Source organism: Sinocyclocheilus rhinocerous, unplaced genomic scaffold (assembly GCF_001515625.1).
Source record: "Sinocyclocheilus rhinocerous isolate Xijiao unplaced genomic scaffold, SAMN03320098_v1.1 scaffold1256, whole genome shotgun sequence".
NCBI classification, from domain to species: Eukaryota; Metazoa; Chordata; class Actinopteri; order Cypriniformes; family Cyprinidae; genus Sinocyclocheilus; species Sinocyclocheilus rhinocerous.
This window is the reverse complement of record NW_015646445.1, coordinates 2,078,361-2,090,151: the sequence shown is the minus strand read 5'-3', so window position 1 is coordinate 2,090,151 and position 11,791 is coordinate 2,078,361. Positions and strand designations below refer to the sequence as shown.

General features: G+C 37.1%; 1 protein-coding gene across 2 annotated transcripts in view; it reads left to right on the top strand.

The window, feature by feature from the left end:
- LOC107707852 (E3 ubiquitin-protein ligase ZNRF3-like) overlaps nucleotides 1-11,791 on the top strand; it is a 77,274-nt gene that overhangs the window by 37,324 nt on the left and 28,159 nt on the right. For both annotated transcript variants that reach the window (XM_016511955.1, XM_016511956.1), the window contains exon 2: nucleotides 7,552-7,674. In XM_016511955.1, the coding sequence (XP_016367441.1) occupies nucleotides 7,552-7,674 (123 nt within the window). The remainder of the gene's footprint in view (nucleotides 1-7,551; nucleotides 7,675-11,791) is intronic.

The following is an 11,791-nucleotide window of genomic DNA, read 5'->3' as shown; positions in this document are numbered from 1 at the left end:
CTCAGACTGTAAGTACGTTTTTTATATATAAAGAATTTGTCACTGACGATTCAAACGCGAGTTTTTTGGGCAGTGTAGAGTAGGGCTTGTTGTTTGTCATTTCTCCGATCACAAATGCAGACATTGGGTTTGTTTACGCGGCGCGATAGGCAACGCGTAAAAAGACTGTATAAGTCATTATAATCAGTAATTATTTATGTCCCCACTGGATGCAACAAATGTCTCGTTTATAATGGGTTTTAATGTTTTTGTCTCATCGCTCCGGCAGGGACAAGGCATCACAATATGGTAGGGGCGTAACATTTCCGTCACACGCTTGAGGTATTCGGCCAATCACAACGCACTGGATAGCTGGCCAATCAGAGCACACCTCGCTTTTCAGACCGATGAGCTTTGTAAAAATCGACGTGTTTCAGAAAGGCGGTTCTTTTTAGCAACATCATGTGACCCCTTTAAGAATGCGTGTAGTATGAATTTAATGTGGATGTACTTCATTCGCCATGTTTGCATTGTCATGTGACTTCGCTGCTACTCACAAATCTTTTCCCATAGCCTCATGGGATAGTAAAGTGTCCTTTGGATGCACGATTCAGAATCTCGTTGGAAGTACTAGGTTATCCGGAAACTTTTCTAGTCTTTTCACGTACCAAGTCAAACCAAAATTGATTCAGACACCTTCAACATTTCTCACATTATCACAATTTATTCGCTATTAAACGGTAATAAAATATGACCAGAACTCTGGTCATAATCTTGATAATGTCAGATAACTTCGATAGAAAGGTATGTAATGAATTCGGTTGAATGGCTGTCAGCTGTTAAATGCAAGTACACAATTAGATAAAATCAATTTAGGTCAACCAAATACCAAGCAATGCTTAGTTTTGTTCAGTCTGTGGTGTAAAAAGGTCGCATTGGCAATTAAAGCAAAACATGGTCAGGTCAGTGTTCGAATAATTTTTGGTCCCAATTTTTTTAATCAATTTTACTGGTAGTCCACTGTATGGTTTACTTTATTTTGCTATCCTCACTTACATAAATAAACAATAGTGTCCTGCACCCACCAATAAAAAAAAAACTATCAAAAATGATATCTGGTGTCTGAAGAATTTTTGGTTTGACTGTATCTCGTATGCAGCCTGTGTTTTAGCTCTCAAACGTTGGTTATTCTTGATCACTGTATCTTTAGTGCCTCTTCTAAACGCTGTACACCAGAAGTGTTCCACTCTATCTCTGTCAACCGGCAAAATACAAACCGAGAGGGAAGCCAGCACATGGCGTTCCCTCGGCACTGAGAGTTCCCAGCACTCTTGCTTGTTTGAAAGGCTCTTGGCCTTGTTTGAAAAGCTGCCCTGAGAGCCGCGGCCAAGGACAGAGTTTGCCCCTTGCTGAAGGAAAGAGTTTTTTTTTTTTTCTCAGCTTGACGTCGATGGACTCGTGGCCTTGTTGCCATGAATGATATATGTGTCCCGTGTCGGATTATAGTTGCGGTTAAGTAGGTTTGTTAGTTTTATACTCACTAATCAGAGGAAATACAGTCAAACCAAAATTTAGTAAGACACCTTTAACATTTCTCACATTTTATCACAGTTGCTATAGTTTAGAAAATGGTAATAAAATATGACAAGAACTCAGAGTTAAACTGTGTCAGAACAAATTAATCTTGATAACTTTGATTTGAAACTTTGATAGAAAGGTATGTAATGAATTCGGTTGAATAGCTGTCAGCTGTTAAATTCATAACTATTCAGAAACTTCTCTTCCCTTGATCTTGCATGTAAAGCTTTGCTTTTCAATTTTAAAGATATGCAGATACACATCATTTCAACATAGGATTGTGAAATACCCAAATAAATTGCAGGCAATTATTTATATTTGTGTAACAGTAGCCTATATATGTGTCTTAAGTCATTGGGGTATATTTGTAGCAATAGCCAACAATACATTGTATGGGTCAAAATTATCGATTTTTCTTTTATGCCAAAAATCATTAGGATATTAAGTAAAGATGTTCCATGAAGATATTTTGTAAATTTCCTACCGTAAATATATCAAAACTTAATTTTTGATTAGTAATATGCATTGCTAAGAACTTCATTTGGACAACTTTAAAGGTGATTTTCTCAATATTTAGATTTTTTTGCACCCTCAGATTCCAGATTTTCAAATAGTTGCATCTCAGCCAAATATTGTCCTATCCTAACAAACCATACATCAATGGAAAGCGTATTTATTCAGCTTTCAGATGATTTCGAGAAATTGACCCTTATGACTGGTTTTGTGCTCCAGGGTCACATATGTCACAGTTCACTTTATGTTGCTATCCTCACTTACATAAATGAACTATAGTGTCCTGCACCCACTAGTAAAAAAATATCAAAAATGATATCTGGTGTCTGAATAATGTTTGGTTTGACTGTATGTGTCCCGTGTCAGATTACAGTTGCGGTTGAGTAGGTTTGTTAGTTTTATACTCCCTAATCAGAGGACATCAATTTGCTATGAACAATCTTGGTGTGGGGTTACATGCAGTTGAAGCCAGTGAAAGTGGTTGTAGTGTGGGTTCTGGAGTGGAGTTTGCTAGCTGGGCTTTTTGATTGTTGCGGGTGAAATTGATACTGGCCTTGACCTAAATGCCATGCCTGTGGCTGCGACTCATGTGTTCTGTGCTCTCTACTACTGGACCACAGCCACGATCCGTCAACGCTTGCTCTGTGTGTACCAACACGCTTAGGTCAGCTTTGACAATAAGAGGTCTGTGTTTTTCAAACATTTAGGCTACTATCTGCTGGTTTGATTTTAGATCTGCTGTGTTTCGTGTCCTTTAGTCTTGCAGCCTTCAACTGACTTTTTATTTTAAACGCACATGGTCATTTATCATCTCATTTGAAGCGGTTTTGTTTAAATGATATAATATTGCGTGTCGGTAATGGCTTCAGGGTTTCAGAAGAAGGAAACTATTTACTTGATTTTGATTGAATTACAACCGTTAAACAAATACTGGTTTCCACCAGTTAGAAATATGTCTACCTGCACAGTTTTGTAGGACTGGGTATTAATGCAGATTTACTGATTCAGTTCCAGCGTTGTTGTTTTTAACTATTCAAAAAGAATTAAATACTTTTTTTTTATTAAGAAGAAACGTATATTAGAACTAAAATTACTGAATAAAAAAAAGCTAAATAGAAAAATAAATACGCTAAAACTAATAAAAATTACTAAAGCTAGGGTCCTATAACATTTGTTTTATTTTTTCCAAATTCCGTTTTTTCCATTTAAATTTTTCTAGATTCAGTTTTTTTTCTAGCCTCTGTTTTAATTGTTAAATACAATTTTATTCACCGTAAAGCATGTCTAATTATCATCAAATCATGAAACTTACAATATTTAACAGCAATTTATTAAATGTTTTACAAAAATGTAATTTTTACGATCCTTTGACCTTTATTTTTTTGTTTTATTTTTATTTCTCAAATTCTGTTTTACTTTTGCCATATTCTGTTTTCTATTATTTTTCTGGATTCCATTTTAATTGCAATCTTGGTGTGGGGTTACATGCAGTTGAAGCCAGTGAAAGTGGTTGTAGTGTGGGTTCTGGAGTGGAGTTTGCTAGCTGGGCTTTTTGATTGTTGCGGGTGAAATTGATACTGGCCTTGACCTAAATGCCATGCCTGTGGCTGCGACTCATGTGTTCTGTGCTCTCTACTACTGGACCACAGCCACGATCCGTCAACGCTTGCTCTGTGTGTACCAACACGCTTAGGTCAGCTTTGACAATAAGAGGTCTGTGTTTTTCAAACATTTAGGCTACTATCTGCTGGTTTGATTTTAGATCTGCTGTGTTTCGTGTCCTTTAGTCTTGCAGCCTTCAACTGACTTTTTATTTTAAACGCACATGGTCATTTATCATCTCATTTGAAGCGGTTTTGTTTAAATGATATAATATTGCGTGTCGGTAATGGCTTCAGGGTTTCAGAAGAAGGAAACTATTTACTTGATTTTGATTGAATTACAACCGTTAAACAAATACTGGTTTCCACCAGTTAGAAATATGTCTACCTGCACAGTTTTGTAGGACTGGGTATTAATGCAGATTTACTGATTCAGTTCCAGCGTTGTTGTTTTTAACTATTCAAAAAGAATTAAATACTTTTTTTTTATTAAGAAGAAACGTATATTAGAACTAAAATTACTGAATAAAAAAAAGCTAAATAGAAAAATAAATACGCTAAAACTAATAAAAATTACTAAAGCTAGGGTCCTATAACATTTGTTTTATTTTTTCCAAATTCCGTTTTTTCCATTTAAATTTTTCTAGATTCAGTTTTTTTTCTAGCCTCTGTTTTAATTGTTAAATACAATTTTATTCACCGTAAAGCATGTCTAATTATCATCAAATCATGAAACTTACAATATTTAACAGCAATTTATTAAATGTTTTACAAAAATGTAATTTTTACGATCCTTTGACCTTTATTTTTTTGTTTTATTTTTATTTCTCAAATTCTGTTTTACTTTTGCCATATTCTGTTTTCTATTATTTTTCTGGATTCCATTTTAATTGTTTCATTAAATATTAATAATCAAAAGCATCTCTAATTAATTGATTAGATTTTTTTTTAAATTCCATGACAATTCCGCGTTATGCTGTAAATTCCGTTTTTATGACTGGATTCCGCGATTCCATCCACGTCTTCCGCATCGGTGAAATCATAGAACCCTATTAAAGCACATAAGATTAAAATGATAGCTGAAAATATTAAACTAAAAGCTAAAACAAAATATTAATACATTCTATAATGTTATCTAAATAATACTAAAATAACACAGCAAGATTTTTGTCTTCCTGTTCACATTATTACAGTATATAGAGATTGATCTTGGGCTTTTAAGAAACAGCATTGGACTTGTACAAATGAAGATCGAGATTAAATGAAAAAGTCCTACTATTTGGTGCAATGAAAGAAACCAAGCGTGGCCTAATATTTTCATGAGTGTTTTTGATTTGAGTTGAAGCTGGCCCCCACTGTTATGAATTGGCCCCAGACAGATGTGCGAACACATACTGCTTTCTTTGAATTGCAGGACTCTTTGAACCCCCAACAAGTTTTATCAAACACCGTCAACCCATCAGAAGAAAAGCCTAAAACGAGTACAGGAGAAACTCTGCTACCTGGACTGGTTCTGTTACTTGATGATCAAAGCATCAGTTAATTAGGCGTCTGACAAAGTTGGTGTGAGTGGCATTTGAGATGGGAAAGGTTCTGACCAACTCTAAATCAGGTCAACCCTCATTCAGAGGCGAAGAGGAGAACAAACAGTTTGCGTTTGTCCATCTGTCCTTTTTGATATTTTTCAAAGAGAGATATTTCGAAGGCTTAGTGTTACCATTATTAAGAAGGGGATGCTTTTCTTTGTACGTCTCATCCTTTTATAATTATCATCATCTGTTAGTGCAAGCGAAAGACAAACAAACAAATAAAGGGGGTGAAAACTAAGCAGCACATTGGCAGCTGTCCATTCTCCATGTATAGAGATGACTTGCATGGCTAGCTCCATTGAGAATCACTTACGCCATTGCAGCACTTTATGTACTGCACCAATCTGAGCTTTTTTTATTCCGCTGATGCTTAAGGTGGAACTGGGTGTGAAGAGTTCCACCGCCTGTCATCATAGTGATTCCCACTGTGATTTCACTGAGAGCACTGCCCATGAAAGGAGATATACACGTGTGAACGGCTGTACAAGAGATGAGAGGACGCTGAGGGTGGCGGAGCTGAACAAGGGACCACCTCTTTTGGTGGTTAAAGAAGAGATGGCTGGGCGAAGTGCAGAATGATGGACAGAAAAGGGAGAGATTGGGGAAAAGTGTGCAACTGGGCATGCAGCCAGTCATAGGGGCCTACTGGGGAAATGTGTTGGGGCGGCTTGGTGGGAAACATGAGTATTGGTGCATGTGTGTTGTAAAATTGGATTAAGGCATGCAAATGGTAACAGGTGCAGTTGAATTCTCAGTTTTAGTGTGTGACTTTTCTTGCATGATATATTTCAGGTATTGCAAATTGGCCTACCTTATCAATATATCACACAGAAAAACCATAAGTTACGTAGTTGCTTGGGAAGCAATGTCAGGGCACTCCAGAAAAGTAGGCTAAACTACATGGGGGAAAATAGGTGAGGATGTGTATAAATCTGTCTAGCAGCCATGTGCCACATTGGTTTGCAATCTTTGACTTCTCCTGACGGGCCTGCCACTTTTTTTGCGAAACTGCAGCTAAATCCAATGAGCAATCCTCACTGAAATGCAAGGTTCCCAATGAATGCATTCTAGATGGTCACTGATTAGAAACTGCATCGTTCAGCCAGAGTATCTTAACATAATCTTACATTTTTGCACGAGAAACTAGGTTAGCCGTGGTCACCCTGCTTTAATATGTTGTCAGTTTAAATAAGAAAAAAGCCACAACATCAGCTAACTTTTATGCAAATGTGGAATCCAAGGCCTCTTGGGAGCTGATGTGGCTTTTGATCCCTGAGTTAAGATGATAATCAGCTTTTTCAGAGTGGTAATCCAATTTGTTCATTTGGAGCAGCACTTCTTAGCATATTTGCCCAGAAGCTCTCAGCAATGGGCAGGGAACAGGTCAAATCAGTTGTCATGGCGATGTGTTTATATGTATATACACACATACAAACATGCATGCATACATATATGCACCAATATTATCAATATGCACCGATATGTAAAGGAGGTGATTATAGCTCTATTTATTTTTTCAGATTGATATCCTTTGGTTGGAATTCTCCTTTTTTACAATTCAAGGCCAGCAAGGCTTAATATATCATTCATTTAATATAAAATCCAGCAACATGTCAATTAAATTATTGTCTAGTGAAGCTAATAGTACTAATAAAGTAATAAACCGGCATGCTCAAGCAAGTCATGGCCTCGTTCAGCGCTTGTGCAATTCCCAAACAATCTTTAACCTAGGTTTTTTCATTTTAGGAGGGTTTTATCTCCTGGAAGATTTTCATTGATAAACGTCCATGTTGTTAATTTTCAACACATCAAAAGCGCTAGATTTCACACTTTGAACAACTGAAAGATGGCATTTGAGCCAAGAAGAGTGAATCTGACGGTTCGGTGCACACCTGATGACAGTAATTATCATGTCTGCGCCACTTCGACCTTTTAGAGTTTCCACACCTTTGCTGTTTAGCGGGAGTGGCGTGGCACGTCGATGCAGGGCAGTTTATAAAGGAAGTGCAGTTATGGCGCAATGTGTATAATATAGTTATGGCTTATCATTTAAAGGTGCAAGACATAATGCAATTTGAAACTCTTTCTCTGTAAATTTGTTGAAATAAAAACAAAACTAAATCCATGCATTTCGCTTAATCTTTCCTAAAGCTTTCTTTGTTGTCTTGCAGTCAAGTCTTTGTAACAATTTCCAATCTGTTTTCTAATCTGTCTTTTTGGGAATGGAAGAGTGTGTGGCTAGAATTTTATTTTGGATTGAAATATTGAAGGACATTTTCTTTGTCTTTCAGATGCACCCTTTGGGCCTGTGTAACAATAACGATGACGAGGACTTGTACGAATACGGCTGGGTTGGGGTGGTCAAACTGGAGCAGCCCGAGTTGGACCCCAGCTGCCTTACTGTACTGGGCAAGGTAAGGATGCCACTCAATGTCTTACTGTAGTAGATTAGATCAAAGTTCTGTTCATAAATGCCAATGCAATGTGTATTTGGAGTGACATTTCCCTAAAATAGTATTATTTGTGCAGATTTTCATGTTGCCTTGCCTGCTGTTCAAAGGCAGTTTTGGCAATGATTCCACTTTGATGCATACAGTTTTTCAAGCCCTGTTGAATGGTTTTGTTGTTAAAGGCTGTCATACAGTGCTATCCAAATAGTGTCACCTGATTTGTGGAACTGCTGTGATTGTCACATGGTAAAATACTCTCAGTGTGGTGTTGGCTACCATTGCGCTTTTTAGACACACTGAACAAATCCAGATCCAGATGAAGCGCTTCCTAATTGGCTGAGCTTTCTGCAGTCTCAGGACACCAATATCTGTTTGCATGTTTGATCTTTTTATGGGGAAATTTGAAGATTTCCACACATTTATACTCAGCAGGACGCTCTTGCTCTAAAACGGCTAAATATTTTCCCATGTCTAATGCTGGAATGGGCTTAACGTTACACATGACACACTCTCCCTTTTGGATTCTCGTGGAGATGTTCTTAAATAATCAGCATTCATTTAGCTTTCTGCTGTCGTCTTATTGGCACATGGGAAGTTGGTGCACACTGTGTGATTTTTAGCAGTTTTAAGACTTTAAGACCGTTTTAAGATCTTTGATTACTTGAAGCGTGTCATAAGAACACATTTGCCAAAGAGCATAAATGTAGTGCGCGTTTTATTTTTTTTATTGGTGACACATCTGCATCAGTTAAGGTTTCAGCTTATAGCATAAAACCAACACAAATAGCATCCAAAACAAAATTCTGAATATCAGCGGATATGATTTCCGGAAAGTTCACGTTAGGTGAACGGGGGGTAAACACATTCCATTTCTTTTTCTTTCATAATAATGGGATAGAAAAACATCCTCCCCTTCTTTTGTGCCAGTGCTATAATTAGAGAGTCGGCTGTCATAATCGGGCCTCTGATATAGGCCTGCGCTCGGCTGGGGTTCTCTTTCTAGTCCCGGCATCGGTGTCTGTCCGGTCTCGCCAGCGTCCCTTTGACCCGCTTGTGCCAGTGTGTCCCTGCTGTGCCACCCCTGCCCTTATTTTTGTTTTTCTTCTCTTTTATCTTTCCGCTGTTGTCTGCACTATCGTTCATACATTTTTTTCTGAAAGAAAATCATTCAAGATTTCTAGAAAAATATTAAGCAGCATAGTTGTTTTCAAAATTGATAATAAGAACAAATTTTAAAAATCACGTTCTTTTCGCTCCGGTAACTAAATCAGTGTTTGGTTGAAATGAGTAACCTCATGATGTTTAGTTCTGTTAATGGTTTTCAAACATCTGCATTCTTTCACTGATATGGACTTAACACCGTATTAAACATATGCAATAGAAGCGTGATGGCTGTCGTTATTACAGTCAGCATGCATCTTTTTTTTTTTTCAGCTATTCACATGAACTTAAAAGTATGTGGTTTCTTGCCACATTACTGTATGTTATTTAGTGGAAGAATGCAGATGCTCCCAAACTTTTAACAGAGCATTTCATTCGGTTTGAGTATTTTTGGTTTTGTTTTGTTTTATTTTGTTTTGTTTTGTTTTGTGTTTTTTGTTTTTTTGTTTTTTGTTTTTTTGTTTAGTTGTGTTTTGTGTTTTTTTTGTTTTGTTTTGTTTTGTGTTTTTTGTTTTTTGTTTTGTTTTGTTTTGTGTTTTTGTTTTGGTGTAATGCCATTAAAAACAAACAAAACCAGACCTCACTCAAGGTATCAAGAAGGAATTTCATTTCGTTTCATTTTCTGAACAGATTTTGTCCAAGACTTTTCTTGATTCCCAATCTGTGTTATTCCACATTTTCGTGGAGATGGAAAATTCTGTCATTACTCACCATTACATTCCTGTAAGTGATGACATTTGCAACTTTTGGGTGGACTTTCCCTTTAACAACATGTACACTCTTAAAAATAAAGGTGCTTCACGATGCCGTAGAAGAACCTTTTTTGTCTATAAATGGTTCCATAAAGAACCTTTAACATCTGAAGAACCTTTCTGTTTCACAAAAGGTTCTTTGTGGCGAAAAGAAGGTTCTTCAGATTATAAAAGGGTAAGAAAGAGATGGTTCTTTAAAGAACCTTTGACTGAATGGTTCTTTGTGGAACCAAAAAAGGTTCTTCTATAACATCGCTGTGAAGAACCTTTTAAGCACCGTTATTTTTAAGAGTGTATGCTGTTTTGAAACCCTCAGTGATAACAGTAATTTAACTGTTCTTTCAACTGAAAATCTACAAAAATGTCTTCTGATCAACAATACAATGTGACAATTTGATGGCAAACAGAACTCCTTACCTAAAGTGATATGCAACATGAAGTGGGTCACGTGAAGGGTTTGTCTTCACTTTAAAGACACGAGCGTCTCTGGTTCGTCGCACTCTGCCCTGTGTGTATATTTGAGAAAAGGTCATGTAGGCTTCTCTGATTTGTGTAAGGTCTTGACGGAGCTGCCCCGCTGACATGTATATGTACACAGTTTCTTCCTCCGTTTCCTGTCTCTGTCCGCAGAGCGCCATCGCTCCGCTCACCTCCCACCTCTCCTGCTTCCTCTCTCGTTCCTGCTCATTCTTTTGTTCTTTCTCACCTACACTAGTCTCATCATTGCATTGTAGATCATCTCATCGGGAATCCTCAGGAAACTAGTGTAAAGTGTTTATGGATCATTCATGCATCTGCCTGACCTGATGCCTAGTGCACTGGTTTCCTCAGGAGCCAATAAGAAGCCTGTTTTGAATGGCAGAGGTGTGTGTCATGAATTCAGTCATGGTACCTTAAGTGAGCTCTGGTTTTGCTTGTTTTTAATGGCAGCACACCAAGAATTCTTTTTTTTTTTTTTTGCATTAAAGAAATTAATGACATTCTTACAAATGTTTAATGGTGTACATTATTATTTACAGAAACTGGTCTCTTATTTGTGTATCGTACACAGATTTAGTTGTTTTTCCTGTGGTGAATGTACTTCATTAATTCCCAGCAGGTCCCTCCTCTTTTAAGGGCTGTCTTGATCTGTTTGTTGGTTGGTTTCTTTCTTTCTCTCTTTTTTGTCTCTTTGCCAGCATGATATCCTTTTTTTTCCAAACAGTGCTCTGCTCTGACACATGCAAAACTGGCTGAGGGGTTCTGTCCTTTCATCTCCCGACCGCATACTGAGTCTTCCCGTTCCCATTGCATCAGTCCACATGACTCTGTGTGTGTGTGTGTGTGTGTGTGTGAGTGTGAGTGTGTATATGTGTGTGTGTGAAACAACAAGCCCAAATATTGTCTGCTTTTAAACTAGTGGAAATGGCCATGTAACATGGGTAATCCATGGTATTTTATAAACTGTTTGTGTGTATGCATATGTATGTATGTGTGTGTGTGTGTGTATATATATATATATATATATATTTATATAATACTGAATAAAAGTATTAATTCCTATCAGATTGTTTTTTCTGACCCCAAACTTTTTAACACTAGTGTGTACTGTATATAGATATCATTCATTATTTTCCAAGTCTTTTAAAGTCATATAATAGTGTGGAAAAACCTTGAAGCCATAGTCACCATTTTGCTATAAACAGCTCCACTGTTGTGTTCCACTGAAGCGAGCAAGTCATACAGGTTTTTGAAAGACATGAGGGTGAGTAAATGATGACAGGTTTTTCATTTATGGGAACTATTCCTTTAAATGTTTATCATTATAACAGTTGCTGTACCTTTGCCTTTAATTCCTGTTCAGAAACTTGTGAAAGCATCTAAGAGAAAGCGTTTGAATCCGCTTCTAGGTGTCCACACGTATGTGCGTTTCTCTCTCTCCCTCTCTCTCACTCTCTCTCTTTCTCTCTCTCTCTCACTCTCTCTCTTTGTAGCAGTGTAAAAGTATATTTCAGATCAATTCTATTATTTTTTTTTTTAGATTTCTATTCCTCGAATCTTTCTTTGAGAATCAAAAATTATATTACTTTTTCTGCAAAAGTAAGCAGCGTCTTTTTTTCTTCGAATGTTGACATCAATGTTTAATGTGTGACCCTGGACCACAAAACCAGTCATAAGGGTCAATTTTC